The sequence below is a fragment of the Haemaphysalis longicornis genome, unplaced genomic scaffold (assembly GCF_048455015.1).
Source record: "Haemaphysalis longicornis isolate Haplotype H1 unplaced genomic scaffold, Haemaphysalis longicornis Haplotype H1 scaffold_9, whole genome shotgun sequence".
Classification (NCBI taxonomy): Eukaryota; Metazoa; Arthropoda; class Arachnida; order Ixodida; family Ixodidae; genus Haemaphysalis; species Haemaphysalis longicornis.
In genome coordinates, this window is record NW_027526460.1 from 61788164 (window position 1) to 61812004 (window position 23841).

The 23841-nt window shown below is 45.4% G+C and overlaps 1 protein-coding gene across 1 annotated transcript in view; it reads right to left on the bottom strand.

Annotated features, from left to right (window-relative positions):
* The window catches only part of LOC144151566 (glutamate receptor ionotropic, kainate 2-like), a 178671-nt gene that overhangs the window by 125821 nt on the left and 29009 nt on the right, over positions 1-23841 (bottom strand). Inside the window, exon 2 of the mRNA XM_077682666.1 lies at positions 13107-13265. Coding sequence (XP_077538792.1) covers positions 13107-13265 — 159 coding nt within the window. The remainder of the gene's footprint in view (positions 1-13106; positions 13266-23841) is intronic.

Sequence of the window (23841 nt, forward strand, 5' to 3'; positions counted from 1 at the left end):
CCTATTTTCTTTTTTCTTGGTCATGCTTTTTGCCCACTTATAACATAATTAGGAACAAGTTAAATATAACAAAGCAAGAATAAGGTACTGTCTTGTCGCAGACTTTAAAATTTTTGTGCAAGCGGGGCATAAAAACCCCCGAAAAATATTTTTGGCAATGCCACTGTGTGCTCGTGCAATTATTTTCACAATACTGCAGATCCCTAATCTTGAACTTCATGAAAGCAACTGTATTTTTATAAATTCGTTTTGTGCCTTTAATTAGTGCTGGTTTTAATCTAGGGAGGTTCCCTATGGGAACGCTGAAGGGTTCTCCCTGTTTATTTTCTTAAGGTGCCGGTTGCACTCCCTCAGCTCGCGCTGCAGTTTTGCACAATATTTGTGTAGCCGTGTTTTGCTTGTTTTCATCACAGACATGGTAAATGTATCATTAGAAAGCAGACATCTTCTATTTCTGATCTCGCAAATCAGTATATTTCAGCTCAGTTGGCTTAAGAAGTAGAAGCCTAATTTCCAGCGCAAAAAAAACGTAGTTCTGCTTCGCTTTCGTCGTAATTTGCCCGAATTATACGAACCTATTCGACGTAACTACGCGTGGTTTGGTATGTGCTTAAAACACATGCCGATGTAGATAATTACGGTGGGAATGTTTGTTTCACGGTATAGATTTCGTCATATGGTCATTGCAAAATAGCTAAAATAGCAGAAGTTCACTCGCAGTAAACCTTGACACGGCTTAATTCACAGCAATGCGTTTTCGTATGCGCCTCGCCAGCATGCGAGTTTGTATACAAACGAAATTTCGCGGCATTTGGTTGAGCGCTTTGAAGTGCAGAGCACTTTAGGGCCGCATCTTGCCGTCGTGGCTCGCTGGCTGGTCCCAAGCAGAGCCACACGGCGTTCCGGCGTAGCCGCTGTCGTCGCGCCGTATCCCAGAGTCTTCGAAAGCCAAGCGGTTTATATAGTCATAAGCGCTCCAAACTAGTCAGCCGCTGGCGCTTGTCATGCATATCCCAGTTGTTTAGCGCAAAGAAAACTGCAGGTACATTTGAAGCAAAATATACGTAATTAACCGTCAGCGCCCGCGTTAAATTAGTTAGGAGCACTCACTCGGTTGGTTTTTTCCACAGTAAGCGAAAAATGTGGCACCGCAACGCCGGTACGTGCGGGAAGAAAAGCAAGCACAAAAAGAAGAGCACTCCCGCTGGCGCAGTTTCAGGCAGGGGGCGCGCGAGCACTGCGAAGGTGGGAAATTTGAAATGCGCTGGATGGTAGCAGTAAGCGGATAACGGCGCTACAGCGCATTATGCCGAAACACTGCTGTGCACTTCCGACAGCTTGCACATTGAGTAGAATGGCTTTAATTTTTTTAAGTTGTTTTGGCCCAAATATAGCAGTTTACACATACACATGAGCCCTTGCGTGCCAGTTTAGCGCGCGTTCCTGCTTAATAAACACCTTCAAAATTTTCAGAGATCGAACTTAAAGACCTGGTTTAAGTAATTACGGTGTATTATTGTGCTGTACTAACCTGAAAATTATAAGCTGATAGGTAAACGGGCTACTTTTTTCCACCCCACCGAAAGCGCGAGAGCACGACCTATAGGTGGCATTTGTTGAAAAGTTAAGCTCTACATTTTTTCGCTTGGCAACACTCGAAACGGCCACAGACATGGCCGATGCACCACGGACCTGGCGCGGCTTGGGCCGCTGCGCCCGCACGCCGAAGAAAAAAAAAAACCGGCGTGCGTCGTCAGCTCCGTTTCAACCCGATTCTCAACAGTGGTGTCAACAGAGATGTTATTACTCGCACTCACACTGGACTCAAGGCAATACTTTGTGTTCGGTGAGGCAGAGTTTGTAACGTGCAGCACAGTCATGTGCTTAGCACAGACAAGTACCGCCATCCCGCAGAGCCCGGCAGAATCAGTGACGGCCCAATCACATGGTTGCCTGCATGCGCGCCGCGCCAGTGAATACAAGCAATATAAACGGAAACTCTGAAAATGCGCTAAGTGGAATATGACGTCCACTGTCATATCTTCATAACATTACCAGGAAAAACTACAATTACAACTTCTTTATTATCGCAGCGACAATTTTATAGCAAATGTAGCGATGCTGTTGCGTGTGGTGCCATCCCATGGCAAAGTTTTGAAGCATTTATTTGCGGTTGCGGCTTTCGCCTTCGGCGGCGCGGCCGAACAAATTTTTTGAACGAAGGGCAAGGCTGCAAGAGTGGCACTAACAACTACTCACACACCCCGGGGTGCGAAGACATTTGCTCCGCCAGAGATCTTTTCACACTCTGGAAACCGCCCGTGGCAGAGCGCGTAACCGTCGGCCTGGGGGCGTCATGAAGGGACTAGGCTTCCATTCGGAGGCACTTCCTCAAGGAAGACAGAGAGAGGGGGCTGTCATGCGTTGGGGAGATGGCTGAAGGAATTAGCTACGGCATTGTAGAAGGGAGGGAGGGGGCAGTGTTTGTAGCCTTGGTAATTTAACCTTTACCTCATTTTACCTAGACATTCAGCGAGCAGTCGGCCCATGTAAAGTGAGAATTCCCTCTTATGTTCTGAATTGGAAGAAAACATGCTCCCGCTCTCCTGTGCTAGTAGCTTTCCTATTTTTCAACGCGCTGTCCAACTCAAGTTATGTGGTTGACCACGCGCGAGGTAAGAAAGAACGCAAGAAGGACGAGCACTGACTTGACGCAGAAGCTCATGGTAGTTATAATGAAAAACCTTTAAAAAGAAACAAATACTTTTCGCTGTCACGGCAGATCCGTTAGCCTTCTGCCATCCTAGTAAGAAGGCTACATAGTGCAAGCAGGTTAAACAAACGTAAAACAGTCTTTATTTCATGGTGTCGAGTGTTTCAATCTTTTTAATGTAGTAATATTATTATTATTATTATCATTATTATTATTAGCCTTCTGGAAGTACATTCATTCAAGATCTAGTAAAACTAAAGAATCTATTCGTTTACTAGACTCCCACGGCAATGAGGTTGCGGAGGTGGCCGACTGCTTTGCTCGTCAGTTTTCTTTTTTTGGAATTCGCGGTGGCAGTGATAACAGTAGCGCCCCTTGTCACCAGGGCGGTAACTCTGGTTGTTTCCAACTGGATGAGAACATCGTGCGGACCAGTATCAAGCGTTTAAAGCCCTCGCTTTCTTGTGGACCAGATAGTATTCCTGCCGCCATTCTAAAAACGTATGCAAACATATTCGTTCCTGTGTTCACTTCAATGTTTAATAACTGCCTCCGGTCTGGCACGTTCCCTCGCTCATGGAAAATCTCTCGCGTATTCCCTGTATTCAAGTCAGGCCCCAAAAACTGACCCCATAAACTATAGGCCAGTCTCGCTCCTTTGTTCTGCCTCTAAAATATTCGAGTTATCTCTTCATATGGTCTTGTCTTTCTCGCTTAAACACGTCCTCATTCGTAATCAACATGGCTTTATGCGTGGTCGTTCAACTTCCACAAACCTCGCGTGCTTCATAGAGCAGGCCGTCCCAGCAATCGTTGGTAGAAGCCAGCGTGATGTGGTCTACTGTGACATGAGCAAGGCCTTTGATGTAGTCAACCACTCGTTATTGCTTGCCAAGCTCATTCTGTTAGATGTCCACGCTTCTTTGGTGGGTCTTATACGTTGCTATCTCCAGCAGCGATATTGCTATGTAAGTGTTAACGGTCAAACTTCATTTAGGTACAAAGCAACCAGTGGTGTACCCCAGGGATCTGTTCTGGGTCCCCTTCTTTTCTCCATTTTCATTAACGATGGTGCTTCTGTAATTCAAAATTCTTCTTTTTTGTTGTGTGCTGATGATATGAAAATCTTTAGAGAAGTGCGTAATATTCATGACTGTAATTATCTTCAGGCTGATATTGCGTCATTCCATCGTTGGTGCACCAAAAACGACCTAATTTTGAACCCCTCAAAAACGAAAGTTGTCTCCTATAGTAGAAAAACTCAACAGCTGCAATACTCTTATAAAATTGCAAGCACTGCATTTCCGAGGGTGACTGAAATTCGAGACTTGGGAGTACTATTTGATTCTTCTCTGACTTTCTCTTCCCACGTTACACAAATTACCCGTCGCTCTCTTGTGCTGTTTGCAGATATTCTAGAGAGTTTAAAGGTCCTCTTCCTTTCTTCAAGTTGTATTCGGCTCTCTGCTTGCCTCTTCTCGAATACGGCTCTGTTGTTTGGAATGGAACTTGCAAGTCCAATAGTGACCATATCGAAAGAGTTCAAAAATCAGTTCCTCTTTATCTTTAAGCACCGCTTCCGCCATGTGCAAGAAGACGCTAACGGCAGTGTGCCTTTTCTGAAAAGTCTTCCTTCCCTTCGGTGTTGACGAATGCGAGCTGATATCTTTATTTATAAACTTCTTCATGGGGATATTTTGTGTGACGACTTGGTTACACTTATCAATGTCAACTTGCCGAACAAACTTTTTCCGAACATTTCGAACTTTTAGAACAGATGCTTTAAGTAGAAGACGCCCGTCCATCTGCAGAATACAATGTGCATAAAATGAATATTCTGATCGTCGTGATATATTCCAGAGCTCTTTTTCTTTGTTCTCAAATGACTTGAAAACTGTTGTAGCTTAAGTGCCTTTATGTCATTGCAAATTTATGTGCCGTATTTATTTTAGGCAAATCATGTTCTTGTTTGTTTGTTTTTCACATTTCCTGGTTTTGCGTTACTTGAATTTCTCTAGGTTTGAGTGCCAGTGCTTGTAATGCTGAGCTTCTTTCAAAGTTTAAACGTCCGAACATTTTGTTATAAAACCTTCGTTTTATGCGTATAACTTATCTCTGTCATGTTCAGTGAGTATTTTCTGTTTTTCACGTGCCTTGAACATTTCGCTGTCCGAGTGTCATGGCTTGCAACGCTAGGTCTCCTGTTTCTTTTCTTTTCTTTTTCTTTTGCTGTTTTGCTTTTTGAGATTACTGTTACTATCTTTACTTTATTGTTTCTTTCATGCATATAGTTTTGTGTGTTGTGTTGTCTTGATTTTAGTTTGTTTTTATGTATGTTTTGTATATGGTGTACCAGTACCAAGACCCTAGGGTTGTTCCTGGGCACCGAAAATAAAGGTTGATTGATTGATTGATTGATTGATTGATTAATTGATTGATTGATTGATTGATTGATTGATTGATTGATTGATTGATTGATTGATTGATTGATTGATTGATTGATTGATTGATTGATTGATTGATTATTCTGAGGTTAGTGTTCGGCTGTGGATAGTGCAGGCGGCATTGCCGCCGTGCAGATGACAAGGGTGTTGTTGATGAATCAGGGAATGGAAAACGCCCGTGGAATAATTTTCACGTAGCTTTACAACGTATAGGAATCACCATTTTAGACCCCCCCCCCCTAACCCTTAAAAAATATGGTCGCTTGTCGCTAAGAGTCGGGCGCCCAATCTAGGCAGATATCGTTTCACCCGGCATCAGACCCATCCGTCGTCTAGTTTGTTGCATTTTTATTTGAACCTTGCCTTCACTTATGTGGCCTAGCAAACAACATTCGTAAGACTGACATAGAATCATGCAAGCACTTAGGCGAATGCAATGAAGTTCTTGCTAAAATGCAATGGTTTCATTTTGTCCACATAAAGAATAACCGCTCTACTGCATTTGTGCGAATGAATTCATTGAAAAATTGGCATACGAAATAATCAGTCCCACACTGGGCGATCTGGTCGAGACGTATAAACGTCTGATATTTCGAGGGAAAAAATGCTTAGCATGTACGGGAGCCGTAGATTGAAGTAAAAAATTAGGAGGTGTTTATTATCTTGGGATTCTGTAAATACATATGGTGATTTCTATGACATCAGTATCATTTGCTAGCAATTAATGCATGAAGCCAAATACAGGGATCTACATTCAAGTACACGTACTTCTTCTGCGTGCTTTATGCAATGAATACACCAATGCAGTGCATTATGCCACCCGAGATATTGGTTCGCTATCAAGGCATGCACCCTGAATTTGGTGGGCGCATGATCATAAGAAGGACAGAACAGGACAGGAGAGCAATTGTGCGCGATCGAAGAGAGTGCGCGCGTGCGTGCGTGTGTGTGTACGTGCGTGTGTGCCTGTGGGGGTGCACGCTTGCGTGCGTGTGTACAATGTGCGTTTGCGTGCGTGTGTGTGTGCGTGGGTGTGCATGTGTGTGTATGTGCGTGTGGGGCGGTGCGCACTTGCATGCGTGTGTATATGTATGTGTGCGTGCGTGTGTGCGTGTGCGTGCGTATGTATATGTGTGTGCGTGTGTGTGTATGTGTGTGTGCATGTGGGTGTGTTTGCCTGTGCGTGCATGCGGGGGGGTGCGCGCTTGCGTGCGTGTGTATGTGTATGTGTGCGTGTGCGTGTTCGTTTGTGTGGGTGCGCGCTTGCGTGGGAGGTGCACGCTTGCGCGCGTGTGTAGGTGTGTGTGCGTGTGCATGTGTTTTCGGTACATTGGTTTTCAATGGCGAATAAAATACCATAGAAGAAGAACAAAAATTTCTGGGGAAAAATATCTGACCCTTAGAAAATGATTCGAGCAGACAGAACTAAGCTGTTGCACAATTGTACAAGCCCACACACAGGTGCACGCGCGCTCGTGCACGCCCGGACGCACTAGCGCAGAAATGCGCGTGGCCTTCTCACAGCGGTGATAGAACAGAAAAATATTGAACAAGCCGATCAGTACAATAAACTCGGGCAAATCAACGCCAGACGGAATAATGATGTCTGCTATAGCACGCGATGAAAAAATCCAGAAAGGGCACGGCGATGCCGTGGCGGATCCAGATGAATAGGATAGTACAAGCGGGAGACCCCAAGCGCCTAGAAAACTATCCCCTTCGACTCTCCTTTTGGTAACGTGCCTTCACAAAGCCCTCCTAATCCTCCACCCCTCCCGTTACCTCCAGCGCTTGACTTTGACCATTCTGAGCCGCCTTGAAGGGTGCTCCAGAACGCTCTAAAGCTACTAATCTGAGATTTTCTTGCTTCATTTGTTTTAGGAGGTGGTTTAGAAGCACACTATAGCAAGTATCAGCTTCAGCGGAGATGTGTGAAGTCACGGGATTTGCTGGCCACGGGACCATGTCCTTTTCTGTAAATTGATTCGCGCTTTCCGACACCATCTCTTCTGATTGAGATAAATAGTTTAATGTGTTGGTGCATTGGGGGTCGCCCCTTGCAGTTGGTGTGGGTGCACAGCAAGTTTCTGTACTAACCAAAGAAATCGACAACAAAGTGCATCAACAAAGCTGAAGCACAGGAAATGATGAATGCACTTAGTTGAGCCGAAAAACGAAAAAGGAAAGTCCTTTAGATCGCCAAGAATTGCGAAGATACTGAAACACCGAAACTGAGAGTCCTCAAAACGCCAAGCTACCGGGGTTCCTTTTTTTCGAACGGCGGGACGGGGTGGGGGTTGGGAGGGGGGGGGCAATGGGTTCTTTCCTGGTTTTTTGTGTGTGTTCAAGTTAATATTTTAGTCTGAAATATCGATTTTTATGGGTACATGCTAGATTTGTATCGATCCCATTATATGCTCAGAGAGTTATCTCTGAAGTGCCTACCTGTAGTGCCTTTAATGCAGTTAAAACAATTATTTTTGTACGTTGGCAATGTTAGCCTGTCGCGTGTGGATGTGAACGTTGCTACGATAGAATTCAAAATTTCTGTTTAGGAAAGCGCCGTGGGGAATTGACAAAAAGAGAAGGCCACATATTCCTCACATGGCTGATTAAATATCTTTCGTGGTATTATATGTAGAATAAATTATTTTCTTGTAGCAACTTTCAACAGGAAATTGGAAAAATAAGTGTAACGTCTGCCACAGCCACTGCCACTTGTAGCTTGCACATACATAATGTTGCATGTGGCTGCGGGTATAACAGCTGCCACATCTCGATATGCCTGTGGTTAGGACGGCAAGCAATAGGACTAAAACATGAAAATGAGCTAATGCCGACGGAGAAAACACTGGTTCCTTAGAAATATGAAAATGTTCAAAAGTTGTAAGCAAAGCGTTTTGCTGTTCAATTGCCTAATTCAAATCCATGGTTTTTTTCTTTCTTTTTGTTTCATTAATGAAAGCACGCTGTATTTTGTCTTGGTTACAGAAGTGTCGCGCAAAGATCAGCCTTTCGATCCATCGCTCCATTCTCAAAGCAGGGAAAATACGCGGACGCCAATTTCTCTATCGTAGGCATACACGCACGGGATATAAACCACATCATACAACAAAAACAAAACAACAACAACACAAACAGAACGAATAAGTTGTTTTCTTCTTACAGTCACCTCCGTATCCACCACATTTCTACTACTAACTACTTACCGAACTGCCCCCAATGAGATAAGCTTAACACCACAGCTCATCTCGTCTGGACGTGCCCCACCGACCTTCCACCACCCAGATCCGCTACACTTGAGGAGCGGGAGTGCGCGTTGCAGAGCTGCCAGCTCGAAAACCAGGAGGCCCTGATCTCTCGGGAGAGGATGGCAGCCGCGACACGCGGCTACCGGACTAGGATGGTCACCCACAGCTCCTAACTTTTTCTCCCCTACCCTGTCCGTGTTGTTTCAATAAACGTTCTCTCTCTCCCTTTCTCTCTCTCTCTCTGTATCTTCTGTCATTGATTTAGTTGAACGCAATCAGAAAGGCAACCTTAGTGGAAAGTGACCGCCGGGTGCGGTCACTTTCGATTTTTCTTTTAACCGCTCAGTCTGTACGAGTCTCCTCTTGGAAAAAATATCAGCTGCTGGTAATTCCTCCTCCTATAGCGTTTGCGATCTTTACCCGTACATTTATGGAGTGCTGTTTCCTCCTCCTATAGCGTTTGTGATCTTTACCCGTAATCTATGGAGTGCTGTTTGCTAACACTGGGTCGTGAACCGACAACGCCAGTAAAACACAGCCAGAAGCAGAAGGTTTGGGGAGGAAAAACGGAAAGAAATATCTTCCAAGAACTGTTTATGCGGACTGTGGGCGATAGGTGGACTGCTATAACCAAGAATCAGAGCCAATCCTGTGCACTCCCCTGTTCGCCGCCGCTGCGGGAAGTTTTACGCCAATATTGATCCCTAATAAACTCATCCAACTCTCGACTTTGTTACACCTCTGCAACCATGGGCACTGAGCAAAGGAGCAATACCCCCGGGTGGCAGCAGGTGCCCTCCCACTGGCAGAAGGGAAAAGCCGCATAATCTCCAGCCCGGTCCATCTCGTGTTAAGCGTGTACAACGCAGGTTGTTCGACCCACTAAGAGAAAAGGCTCCCTAAAGATTGCGTGCGCCTTCAGTTCCTGCCGCTGTTTTGTTTTACACTGCCACAATGGTAGTGCTTGCAGTGGCCCGTGACGGCGAATCGCGGGTTTCATATCTTCGCGACTTGCTCTCGCCACGCGCTTTTTCTTTTTACTTCACGGATTCCGCCTCACCCCCGTCCCCTAGCATAAAAGGGTGACATGCTTAAAGCGCCATCGTTAACTGCGATACCCTGCGCTTTCCCGTGGGAGCTAAAGCCGTTGTGCAACCTACGCTGCCGCTGATAGGGAGTCTTGGTACCTCGCACTCCTCCAACCAGCAGCTGTGATGTTTATGTTTGAGGCTAAATACCAATTTTTTCAAGTTTAACGGCTCCTGGTTAGTAACTCAGCTAGTACGCTACGTTTCCTCCGGCGTAAAGGCGGCACTGCGTGCTGCAAAGGATGTGGCCTGAAATGTTCTACAAATGGTTGACTGGCGCCGTGTCACGCCGCTTTTATTTTCGCGCGGATTACATAGGGTGGGGCGAGTTTTTGTTTTAGCCGTTCCTTTATGGTCATCACGCCATGTTCACAATTTGCAATGTTAGCATGATCGGTCCGACTGGGGAAGTTGCAATTGTTTTTTTAACCATCGTAGAAAACAAATTGCTCCAGTCCAGGCTGTGAAGGTGGTTGCAAAGCGAGGCTGTAAGCGGCACCCACAAAAATTGACCATGCGACGTCACTTGAATTCACACACGTGGCTCTACAATGAGGGAAGCCAAGGCTTCTGCCAGCCGTTACCTGGAATTCGTGGGGGCGGCCTCGCAACCGCCGCAGCAGCGTCGGCCACGGCCGGGCTAGAGCGGCGGACGACGCCGCTGTAGCCGGACCGTCCGTCCGCGGAAAGAAAACGACGAGGAGTGTTATTCGAAGGGTGAGACAGTGGAACCTAGACCTCCTGATGTGTTAGCTCGGAGCTACATCACCGTGCGACACAAGCGCGGACACCGAAACAATTCGGCATGTGAGCTTATTGATTCATCTATATACCGATTTAAACTAGTTAGCCTAGTAAGTTTGAGAATTCGGAGAAAGCTGAGGGAACTCTTATAATCGCTATTTATCAGAACCAGTTGCTCCTTTCGCCTTTTGTAATACCTGTTAAAACGCAACCAAATTGGCATTCACCAAGTTTTAGAAAACGGAGTACTATTCGTGGTAAGCAGTGCGCTAAAAGGTAGCATTTCTCTAGCGGCCAGGTGTCTGTATGTGGTCTCTACATTTTGTTTTCTCGCCCTGCAAACCGATCCCTAACGTATCTTTGCCGCACAACCACTTAATTCCGTCGAGAGCGGGTTATCCAGATGGTGCTGTCGAACAAGTGAACCAAGCCGTGCGAAGGAAGCGCGCGACGAACCCGAAGTTGTCCCAAAAGAGGCCCAAAACCACCATGGTTAAATAAAGCAGACGACACAGCCGACGAAATAGCCTCGAGGACGCACCCGCCGGGGTGAGCAGCTCCAGCGCGCGAGGAACGCTGGATAATAGCGCCCATTCGCCGCGCCATTTACACTGTGCTCCGTAAGTGAAAAGCACCACCCTCAGCCGCGTTGGGAGTTTCTTGTCGCGCATGCCACGACAAAAGCGTTGGCTGTTTTGGGTAGAAAGCTTTTAATTAAAATTGTTCCTTTTGCGATAAAAAACATCAGAGTGAGGGCATAAAAAGCAATGTCGGAAAAATATCATTGTAAAAAGCAGCTCCAGCATAAATTTTATACATCTTTGCAGTACCTGTCGCTTCCCTTGTAAAGAAAAAGTGCTTTCGGATTCTCTTGACTGGTATCCTGAACATGTATTACAAATTACTGTTTGCTGCCGGGAGGCAAGAATGGAAGATAGGCCATTTGATAGCTGCGTTGATGGCATAGTTCAGTATAGTAGCAGTATTGGTTCGTAGTCGAGTAGAATTGTATCGTTGCTAAGGATAGCATAGTTGCAGTAGTATAAAGCGATTAAAAAAACATAACTTTTTTTTGTACCAGACTTAGCTTACAACCCATTCTAGGGTACAGTACTGTTCTGATTCCGATTTAATTGCCATGGCATCAACAGAGACGGCCGGACTGCACAGCGCTGAAGACCAGGACCGAACCAAAGATGAGAAGCAAGGGCCGACGTCTCCAACAGCGGTTCATTGATAAAACCGCCTGAAATACATACATTAAACCCAGATAATTTGCATGATATCACTATTTCACGCCCTTACACCCAAGTTATTTTTTTGCTCCTTTAGCAAGTAGCCTGCGCTTGCAGTCTCAGCGACATATGTATCGCTAAGTCGTCCAACCTTCCACCGTAACAACTGTGAGAAAGAGGAAAGTCAAGTTGATGATCAACGTCCTCTTTTATTTGCGCTGCATGCGTGTAGACAGCTAGAGCACTTCAGCGCGGTGTGGAAGAACGAGGAAGCCGCGGCAGGGAAGGCAAAGCCAAAGCACCCCAGTAACGCGAAACAAATTGCTTATCCATGGTTCATGCAGAAACCAAGAAAGCGCCCCCAGGAATCACGCGTGGAAGGAAGGGCGCCTTGTAATTTTCTCTCGCAAAACCCATTTCCTTCGCCTTTTCAGCCGTGGATCGGTGGCGTAACCTGCTGGAAAAATCTGAACTACTCTCAAGATGGCAGCAGTGGGATGGCCACCTGAGAAGTAAGTCTTCTAAGTAGTGGTCAAAGTTTTGTTCTGTCACGTTATATTTACACTTGCTGTCATTTAAAATAATAAACGTTTGAAAATATCCTGAGAATCGATCACCTATATTGCTTGATTGATTGATTGTAGGGTTTAACGCGCCAACGCAACGCTGGCGATGAGGCGCGCGGTGTGGAGGGCTCCGGATTAATTTTGACCACCTGGGGATCTTTAACGTGTGCCGAAATCTCGCACACACGGGCGTTTTTACTTTTCTCCTCCATCAGATAAGCGTCCGCCACGGCCGGGAATCGAACCCGCGACCACTTGCTCAGTAGCGCAACGCCTTAGCCCCTGAGCCACCGCGGCGGGTCGATCAGCTATATTATTAACGTGCGACATATTGTAGTTCATGGGGTCATAGGCTTTAGGACCATTTTGGATCAACTGATAAGCTTAACTGTTACTTCGTAGTTTTACCATTGAATGTCATGGTTGCGAGCGTTTTCTCTCCACTAAGTTCTCTGGCTAAACTTTAATATTTAAACATAAATAGCTCTCATCGTTTTTTGTTGTTGGTCAACTTAATTTTTGATATGGGCAAGTTTTTTTGCAAAACCACTATATCAGACACACTTCACTTTGGCTATTTTTTTCTCTAAGGTGTGCGATAATCCAGCATTTTACAACAAAATGTCGCAACTACTACATACTTTCGGTGGGCGAATGGGCGGTGTCGAGCATTTCGTGCATGAACTAATGCTTAATGACGCTCCAACCATAAAACTTGTATATTCAGAGTTATAAGTACAGACCTCGGATGATGGGTTTTCTTCAAAATTTTGTAGCTGCTCCTGATAACATTCCTTTCTTAAAGCTTCTGTATTATGCGGGGACATGTTGAAAATATGGCAGGAAAGCTTGGGAGATAAATAGCGCACAAGAAACCTGCCATAAACCTGTACGCACCGTGTCGCAGGTTTTTGCACCACACTCCCATTATGTGTTGCTGCCAACACTTCTTATGACCCCCGCTCCAGCAGTTTGATTGTGTCGCCTCCCACAAGAACTTAACCTAACAGTGCCATTACGTGAGGCACTTAGTTTTTAGCAGAAGGAGAGGTTCACTGCACTTGCCAGCCTTGGAAGCTTGGAAGCTGTCTCGGGGCTTGAGGAGTTGCGACATCGGCGAAAGGGTCGTGCGAGGAAGTACGTCGTTGTTAAGGTTGACTCGCTCGACAGCATAGGTGAATGCTCGCTCCTCGTCGTCGGAGCTTCCAGCATCAAACAGTCCTCCTGCGAAGAATGCACATAGGTCTTGTCAACCCATGCACATTCCAAATTTCTTAATGCGAAAAGTGAAGTTATGCTAAATTTGAAAAACGTCGGTTGAACTAACTGATGCTTTAACTTTGCATTTGAGTTTTCTATACCTTTTGTTTAGAATGTCATGACACTCGGAAGCGAATGTTAAAGGTCATTCCTGGTCTAGCGATGAAATCTTAAAATTCCTGCAATCCCTGTTGTCAGAGAGAGACTCGAATGGAATCCTATTCACTTGTAAAGAACGTACAAGTTTTCCGAATGTCAGTTTGTCCAATTTCGCAACGGACACGAAGAAACAGCAAAAGCTGTTGGCTCGGGAACCATAGTGGCACCATCGATTCGCACCTTTTTGGCATGTTTTTTTCTTTGGGTTTAAAAAAATTTTGACACATGTGCCGTAATTGGGGTCAGTGTGTCAGTATGTAAGAACCGCATCTTCCCTTTGCAAAAAAAGCTGTTTCGCAAAACATTCTTGTTAATGACTTCGAAGCGCATGAAAGTTTTTACGACCAAGATAGCTCCAAAGCAACGAAGGTAACATTTCAACTTGTATGTTTTACTTGCGTTTTTTAAGCGAGAACATCAATAAGTTTAGCGGAAACAACAAACCAATCATTACCGTTATAAGCTTTTTTCAACCTAAAGTACTCTTCTATTAGCGGAAATCGCTTCAAAAGTCATATATTCTTATCTCAACGAAAGAGTCCCACGCATCAAAAAATACAATTATTTCGGAAAAACCAAAAGCATACAGATCTGCTATGCAAGATGTCGATACTTTCCCACACCAAAGACCACAGCTTTGGTGTTGGCTCTACAACAAGCCACAGGGCGTGGGATCAATGGTACTCAGCAAAGTTGATTTTATTTCCATGCCGGTCGTTGTTTGCTCCGTAAATATGATGCCTAATGAAGATAGAATGCGCGATGTACGAATGATACGCAGGCCGTGCAACGGTTATGCCCTTAACACAAAGACCCTCACTTGTGAAAATGAAGGTTATGTGATTAAAAAAATTACGAACACCTTCTGAAACAAATGTTAAGCCGAACGTGTCGAATTGTCAGAAAGAAGGCACGTGAAGGAACAGTATAAGTTCCCCGTGGTAAAGCCACAAGGGCCGGTGTAGAAAACCATCCACCACCGCAACCTTGACGGCATTTTGCATTGCTAATAGCAGGTTGCGTTATCCAACCAATGTTCCACCCAACGCACATCGCAGTTACATGTACTCTTTAAATTTTATGTACACTTAGTGGTTGTAATTTCGTTACACAGCAAACAAAATACGTTGTTCCTATAACAACGAGCGACAAAAACGTTTTGCTCATTTGAATTACATTACACCGTTGTAAGCGTAATGCATTCCGTAGTTTCAACAAGCTTAATTTTGTGAACGTGTTGGCTTTTTGCTGAGTTTTGATTTTATGCCTACTGGCCTACTGGAGTTTTGATTTTATGCCCCGGAGACTTAGTGTATAATCGGCTTATTCGAAAACGTGATGGGAGGTAAGCTTCTTAGTACAGCTGCTGCGCCTTCGTGATTTCGACATATTCTGAGCTGGCGCCTTCATCGTTGCATGTGCATATCGCTCGCTTTTTATGTTGCGTTCCTACTAGAAACCCCCCATACAGGCAGTAGAAACAACTTAAGTGGACAAGTTTACGTTTTCGGGCAGAGCCATTCGTCTACTTCAAATCCTGAACAACCTAATTAGGCAATTACGTGCGCCAAAGTGTTTCATAAATTTTGGTGGCTGCTAATGCAGTTACATTAGCTGCATATCTGAGTGCCAAGTGATGTAAAAATGAGCCTTATGCTTGTCTTGTAGTCGCCAATTCGGGCGTTAGAATACGACAAGCGACAAGTGAGCATTTTTTACTGATACTTTCTTCGTCTTAGCGCTTTTTATTTCTCTACGAATTTAGCCTTTCGTATTCATGCGTGTCCCATATATCAGAAACGGACGCTATCAACCATAAGGACGTGTCCTGCTTTGCAAATATATTATCTGCTTGAGTATTGTAGAAGAAAGCGGCACGCGCATTGCACAGGCAGAAGATTTTTTCCACCCATTAATCGTTGTCATATTTTTCACAAATTGTTTCTTTTCTGCTTTATTTTAGCAAGGGAATACGCCTATTTGAACGATCGCAAGGAATATAACTATTGTATTCCAGGTAAGACAACCCATTCTACATTTAGAAAACTCTGTGTAACAATGATCTATGGATGAAAAGAACATGTACAATAGAGGCACACGGGTTTTCGGGAGCTTCAGGAAACCATGCAGATATATCACACTACCCGTATATCACACAAAGGCACAACACCAATCGCACCCAAGTTCCTGCATCTCAACAACATGCACACACATGCCAGTGTTATTACTGTTCCACATATAAAAACATTCTATTTATTTTGCGCAAACAAATTCAGAACACACACAATATACTGCGCTGGTTGTCACAATATGAGACGGCTCATGACGGATCACTCACGCCATCACGTCAAAAGAAGGATGCAGCGCAGTTTCTGGATGCTTTTTTATAGGCGAATTCACCGTGAAATGGCGCCATTGTTGAAGCAAGGACAGGCACTGCATTTTGTTTGAATGGAGAGCACAAGCTTGCAACTTTTTGTATGTTTCGTTTTTCTGCTTGACAGCAGAGCCCAAGCTTGCGTCTTTTTTGTATGTTTTGTTTTTGTTGTACTTCGCACCTGCGGGCCCAGTGCAAAGTCAGTCTTTATAGAGCAACAGCTCTACTAAACTACATCTTTCAACGACATTCATCGCGTCGCAATGACCCTCAGCTGCCGGCGAGTAATCAGCGCTGTTGTAATCGCTTCACTTACATGAAGCTTGGCCGCTGTGATACCAACTGATTAGGCAAGTGCGACATTGCCGCTTAGCCTGCTCTGGATCGGCCAGCGGCAGCTGGGCCGTCTGTGCACGCGGTTCAGCGCAAGCCAACCACGAGTATGAAAGAGGGTCTAACCACTGGTATATGTAAACACCGCACTGTCTGAATTTACACGAACCAACAGTAGTAAGACACACGATACACGCACAAAACATCCCTGCTTTACCGGCTGCTTAGCTGGCGCTTGGAATCTCAGTCTCGCCATTAATGGCGCCCCTGCTGAACTGCCTGTACGTACACTTCAGCACTAGCGAGACGATGAATGCAGTCATTCAGTAGATATAGCTATACTGCAGGCATCGAAATCACAAAGAAATATTTTCACGAATCACTGTGTGCAAAGAATTTGCTTTCGCTAATGACAATTTTGTTTGCAAGAGTTGAACCAGAGCTCCTTTTTTTGTTCTACTTTTGTCTCACCCTCTTCGACACCGATTTTAACTCGTCTTGTAATACTTACGTAAAAGGCTATCAAACGACAGCTTCACTTGAAGAACCCGGTAATATTTGTTTATGAATATTATTGTTGTTTCAAATGTGCCACAATTACTCTTGGCTGAATAATGTTCGCGTAGAAGCCGTACCATCGACACTAGTAGCTTGAAAATATCTTGCTACTGTACGCCTTGCCAACGCTGTTTGTTACGGCTGAAATGCTGAGGCAAATGCCCTGAAAATCGTTCCAAAGCAGAGGTTGCAACGCCGAAAGAGAAACATGAGGAAATCGACCCAGAAAACAGCCGTGGGTTGGAAGATATATTTTGCATATAAAAAAAGTCATACATAAAGCTTGAAATATCATTCAGCTCCCTTATTTCGAGGCATGCACAGGTCAATTTTCAGAGTGCGTAACCGATTTCCTTTTCAGTGCATCGCACAGGCGAAATTATATGGGCAAGGCTTCGCTTGAAAACGTATTCTTAAGAGGCATCGAGAAGCAAAATACTTTCATTATGTAGGGGAAGTGGGATCGTGTATAAATCGTTACGCTCAGTTTATTTAAACCAAACCATCACGCGTAATTTCTCAAAAAACAAAATCAGAACGATGCAAGAATGCAAGCTTAAACTCGTCTTTGAATTGATGGTATATATTGCTACAAAACCACGCACGACATGGCTGGTTAGCCTGCTCAGGATCGGCCAGCGGCAGCTGGGCCGTCTGTGCACGCGGTTGAGCGCAAGCCAACCACGAGTATGAAAGAGGGACTAACCACTGGTATATGTAAACACCGCACTGTCTGAATTTACACGAACCAACAGTAGTAAGACACACGATACACGAACAAAACAGCCCTGCTTTACCGGCTGCTTAGCTGGCGCTTGGAATCTCAGTCTCGCCATTAATGGCGCCCCGGCTGAACTGCCTGTGCGTACACTTCAGCACTAGCAAGACGATGAATGCAGTCATTCAGTAGATATAGCGATACTGCAGGCAGCGAAATCACAAAGAAAAATTTTCACGAATCATTGTGTGCAAACTGTTTGCTTTCGCTAGTGACAAGTTTGTTAGTGACAACCAAGCGTTCATATCATGCATGCTATACCATTAGATGGACAGAAAGCGTGCTCATCGGAATAGAGCAATATAGCGAATAATCTGCGGAACAGCTGTTGAATAAAAATATCAGCTTCTGTATTTTTTGTAAGAATATATTCAAAAATACTAAACGATACAAGCTCGTACATGCCCCTTTTCTGGCTGCGTGTTCTTGCTATCTAGTGCCATTTGTTGCAAATGTGAAATTACATTTCACAATTCTTTCGGACATCCATATGCATTTGTCACATGTATCTCAAGACGTGCCATAGGCCCCAAAATAGTAGGGGAGAGGAGATTCCCTGTCTAAAGTCACAACAGGAACACGGCGAAAACCTAACAAGAATTCCCGTCGTACGAAAAAAAACGTTGTTGTGACGACAGTAGTCCTATTGTTACGACAAAGCCATCTATGGCTACGGCAGACGTTTCTGTCGTAGCGACAAAGTCAGTTTTCTCAACGACAAGCATTCCTGTAGTCACAACAAAACTGCCATTTGCGCTACTCTTGACAGTGAGCAATAACATTCAAACCATGTACAACTACTGATGCAACATCATTATCAAAAGAAGTGAATTCGGCACGACGAAACATCAAAATCTTAACAGTAATACGACAAACGACAAAACATCAGAATCACGACACAACAAGGTGACGGCAAAATGACAGTATGACACACGGAAATACGACAAACTAGAGAAATTTTTGTTGCTGCTTTTTTCGACTGGGTTTCGTTTTTTCACGCGAGGTATTGCAGTTCACAAAGTGAACAAGGAAAGCACACATAAAGATAACATGAACATAACGAGACAAAACAGATAGAGAGACATAAATGGATTTAAAAATAAAAAAAATGGAAACTCATGGTCGTTGCATATCTATGACGGAGTTACGTTCCAACAATTCCACATCACTGGCAGAATAGGTTTCAGCTTCGCTGTTACAGTGCCTTTTGCGTAAATGCAGGTGTCTTAAAGAACTGTTTGTGTACGCCTGATTTAAGGTTCGGTAAAAGTTCCAAATTCGCTTTTAACAGCAGAGCTGTTTAGGCCTTTCAGTTTCGCCGTCGACAGTTACCAAAAAGCTCAGCACGGCCGAGCGCATGTGAGTGTGCGCCTCGCAAGTAGCACCCGGCATCACTAGGGCTTCCGCGTGGGCTTCCGCAACGTGAGGAGCTTGCAAAAAAAAAAAAAAAAAAGAGCCTAGCGTACGTGAGCGTGCGCATGTGAGGAGCGCCGCCGTCGCACAGCTTGACCTTCGATGACAGTCTGCCCAGAGTTCTGGTTGTGAACCCTTGCGTGCTGTTCTCCTCACCAGTTCCCGTGCGTTGGCATCTGAAGTGAGGGCATAGACGCCGTGTTCGCAAAGCCGCTCGCCGCGGGTTCTAGCGCGGGCTGAAACGGTCAATTTTGGAAGAAAAGTGAAAGCCTGCGGTCGAAACGATCCGGCCCTGCCAGTCATGGAGAACATTCAGCGACAAGTTTCGAAATCCATGCCAGGTCCAAGAGCCGAGTCTCCTAGGAAGGGAGAGGGGCCGTCAGCTCTCGTGTTATTCCGGCCTTGCGCAAATAGGGCAAGCACCGCTAATTCTTTGACTTACTCGGTGTTTGCAGCTCTTTCACTTTTCGAATAAAATCACACGGAAGGTTCACTGTTTCTAAGCCAGTAACGGGTTTCGTTGTAATCATTGAAAATAGTTGTTGAGACAGGCTCCCCGGTAAAAGCCCGCCTCGGTCGCTCAGTGGCTGAGGCGTTGTGCTGCTGAGCACGAGGATGCGGGTTCGATACCCGGCCGCGGCAGCCGGTTTTTTGATGGAAGCGAAAAGCAAAAATGCCTGTGTGTACGAGATTTCGGCGCATGCTCTAGATTTCCAAGTGGTCAAAATTAATTCTGAGCCCGCAACTACAGTGCACCTCATCGCCTGCGTTGCGACGGCGCGTTAATCCCGACACTCAATCAGGCTCCTCGGTAAATATGGACGTAATATTCGAACAAGAAAAGTTGGAAGTGGGGCGCCGATGAACGCGTTCTTCACATTTTGGTAAACGGCCTGTTGGTTCCAAAGGCGACGTACGGGTATAACTTCTACAGACTCTCAAAAAAGCAACGAGAGTTTGTAGAATAGCTTAACCGCGAAGCCATGCGAGTTGTCTCTGGTCTTCGTTGCTTCGAAATGGTTTATAATCTCCATCTTCACTCAGGGATGAACACCGTTGAAGACACAGCTGAAAGCTTAGAAGCCTCATAACTACTACGCCTCGAAAGCACTCAAGCCGGCAGGGCCATTCTTCGTCAACTTGGTCCCTCGCTGGACACAAAGCCTCCGATCTACCAACCGCCTGCACCATGGCAGCAAATAGCCATCGTTGACCACCAGCCCATGCCCAAAAACACAAGCACAGCACATCCGACACGTCGCCAACGAGCAGCAATGACAAACCTGAAAGAGCTCCAGCGTACCGACGACGATGAAGGGGGCGCAGGATTTACACTGACGCAGCTCTTCAAGATGATCAGGTCGCCATAGCGGGGTACTGCGACAAGACCAAAACTAAAGTAGCCAAGGCTCTCCGTGGTACCCCATCTGTGAAGGAAGTGGAACTGAGCGCCTTACTACTAGCGACGGAAGAAGGACGCAGAATTGCCGCCACAAGCCCGACTGAGGCACTAAACTATTTCCTGCTCTATACGGACACCAAGGAAGCTGTGAGAGAATGCGGGAAAAATAACAGGCGGAGTCGGACGGTCGCAAGAATTCGTGCAGTAGCAAGAGACCTTCGACAAATCGGCCACACAATTACAATTCGCTGGGTGCCTGGCCATAACGGGATACCGGGCAACGAGGAGGTACACAAGGCAGCACGGGAGATGCTTTCCAACACCGATAATTGCCAAAAGCCTCCGTCGCGACCGACGAGCGTCTTACCCGCTCTCCAAGCATCGACACTTCCATCTTTGGAGCTGCTGACCGACGAGTTGGAAGAGCAAGGGAATGACCAATAGTACGACTTCGAGGAAGCTGTTGCCAAAGCACGTGCTGAGCGACGTGCAGCGCTTCGACTTCGTCTACCCGAAGAGGATGACCCTATCCCATCCGGTTATAACCGGTGGGAAACGGTCACACTCCGACGCATTCGGACGAACACTGCCGTAACGCCGCACATCATGGCACGCTTCCGTCTACAGCCCGGCGACGGTACCTGCAAACTTTGCGAATCACCTGACAGCCAACAAGTCCCTGAGCTGGACCATCTGCTATGGAGCTGCCCTGCCTTGAAGGACCAGAGAAACCACCCGCATGCTCTCATTCCTCCTCAAGTCAGGCCACAAACGCTGCGGCAGTGGACCCATCCCGATGGGTCTACAGAAGACAGGAAGATGGTCCTCGACTCTCTTCTCGTATATGTTCGAGAAGCTGCCGTACAGGACCACATTTAGTCGGGACACTCCCTGCCCCTCCCCCTTCTCCAACTCTCTTCCCCCATCTACCCCTCCGGCGATGACAAAGTTCAAGGCACGGAGTGTAATTAGGATTAATAAATACATATTACAACAACAAAGTTGCAGATAACATCTACAATTTAGAAGGCGCTGTTTTAGAAGGCGCTAATGTCAATTCCCGAAGTGATACGCCGGTATTGTGGCCTGCCATCAGCTATGGTTTTACTGTGCGCTGCAGAGTTTCCTAGGGCTCGTTAATCAGAAACAGCTGTACCTTGGTTTCACCTTCCGTCACCTTTTGTCCGTGACAGGGTCCCCAAGCTTTCGTTTCCAGATCTGCTGGTGTGACTGCCCCCGCAGCACCACGGAAGCGCCTTTTCTCAGCACATGTGTCCGGGGCGTGCCTTGAATATTTTGTATCCAGGTGCCTTTTCTTCCGTGGGGCTAGACAAAACGTGTCGCAGCTCTTTTTCTTGAGTTTTATTCCCAAAGAAAACTTTTTGACCTTTATGTGCGCATGCCACTGTTTTGGCGCTTGGCACTGTTTTCGCCCTCGGCCGCTGTTGCTGTGGGGGTTCTTGTAGCAATGGTCGTAGTTCCCGCTTTGGCGTGATTGCGTCAGTTTGGGGCGCGGCTTCCATGCACAGCTGGCGAGTGCTCCGAAACAGCAATATGAGCCTGGTGCTCCTTTTGCGTAACTTAGACTTAGCGCATGGTTACACGTGTAACAGCAAGAGTGGAATAAGAAGACAAACCCCCAGGCTTATTTAGGTGCAGTGCCTTGCTTTTCGACGCTTGTATGAATACAGATTCAAAAGCAAAACAGCCAAATATAGATCAGCATGCATGCTCGTTAAATTAACACCACAGGGTACGGCTTCATCTGCTAGTAGCTGACGGAATCAACACAAATCAATGTAACGCATGTTTCTGCCTTCTTTAAGCCGAACACCGAAAGTAAACTATGAAGCCAGCTATCACTTGTTGATTGATTGATTGATTGATTGATTGATTGATTGATTGATTGATTGATTGATTGATTGATTGATTGATTGATTGATTGAAGAACTTTAAATTGCCCAGATTGATCGTTTAGCCTTCGGTCAGGATGAAGTTTCATAAGCAATATTGAAATGCTCTTTGCTGTTACCACGATGGGATAGGCCCGATCAACAATTAAATTATTACGGTAATGAATAATACACGCAAACTGAATTAATTTGTTTCTAAATGCGAAGTGCACAAGCGAACTACCTGATACAAAAGTGAATGATCAAATTCAATTATAGCATTGTTTTACTTTCAATACAAGCTTCAGCGCGCTACACTGTACAAGTTGCGATGTTTTTTTTTTCTTTTTTTTTTGCATTGAAATGTTCAAGGCTCTTCTCGATAAGGTTTTGTGTTTAGAAAAAAATTCTTTTCTGTAAAGTAGACGCACTAACGTTCAGAACTTCGTCACTTGTTGGCGAAATGGCAAAACCATGTTGAATGTCTCGCAAAGCTACCATTTTGCACATCGCAGGAAGTTAATTAAGCGCATGTTAGACATGCAGCGCCCTCAAATATTCGATAGCCTTTTTGACGGGCAAATAAAACACGGTCAATTGTAGTGAACGCAATTGAGAACAACGAAGACAACCAACGCAGCTCATTGAACATGGTTTTTTATTCATAACTGCGAGAGCAGCGTTTTTATAGGCACCATAAATTTAATAAAAGCGGAGCTGTCGCACATGGCGCATGAACTTTCCAGCAGCCCATATCGACGCTACATGGGGCCAGCAGGGAGCCAGAACGCTATGATGCAAAAAAAAGGACTAGTATACAGGTGGGCAGAAAACCCGGAGTCGAATGGAAAAAAATAGGACTAGGTACTTATGTAATACGGAAACGTACGGACGGGAAGTTCGGCACAACAGCAAAGATACCAACGAGGCGCAAAAATTGAAGCCGTGAACATGCTGTAAGCGCGGGCTCTTAAATACGCCGAACGTCAGACCCAGTAATACAAACGCTGAAAATTAAAAAAAAAAAAACAAGTCCTTAGGAGTAAGAGAGAAGCACGCTCCAAAACTTCAACAAAAGTAAGCTATAAATCTTAAAGAAGCGGCAATTTTTGTCTAGCTTTACGCGCATGCTCTAGATACCCCGTCACGCTAAAATACAATGTCGGCTGCCGGAATTCCAAAAATGGTCGACCACGCAAACAGAACAAAAAAAAATTAAAATTTGCTGAATTCAGTTCCGCGATAGGAACTCAGGGCCTACTGAATCTGAATATCCAAAAGAACTTCGACGTAATAACGAGCCCAAAGAAAAGGGGAGAGGATGAACAGACACGAGACAGGACAGGCTGTTGTCTTTAGCGGAAGTAGGAGAGGTTGTAACAACTGCCGGCGGTTCTTGCGCAGGCCTGACTCTTCGCGACACCCGCGTACTACTCTGTTTTAGGACGCAACAAGCAAGAGAACTCTTCGAGGCCCTCTGTATGCACAACAAAACTGACAAACGCGGTAGTGTTTGCTAAGGACAAAGAGTCTGGAGCCACAATACAGCTGCATTTCCTGCGAAAACTGTTTCATCCGCTTCAGTTCCATTCTGTTTAGGAGGGCAATACTGGGGTGCTGTTTTTCTC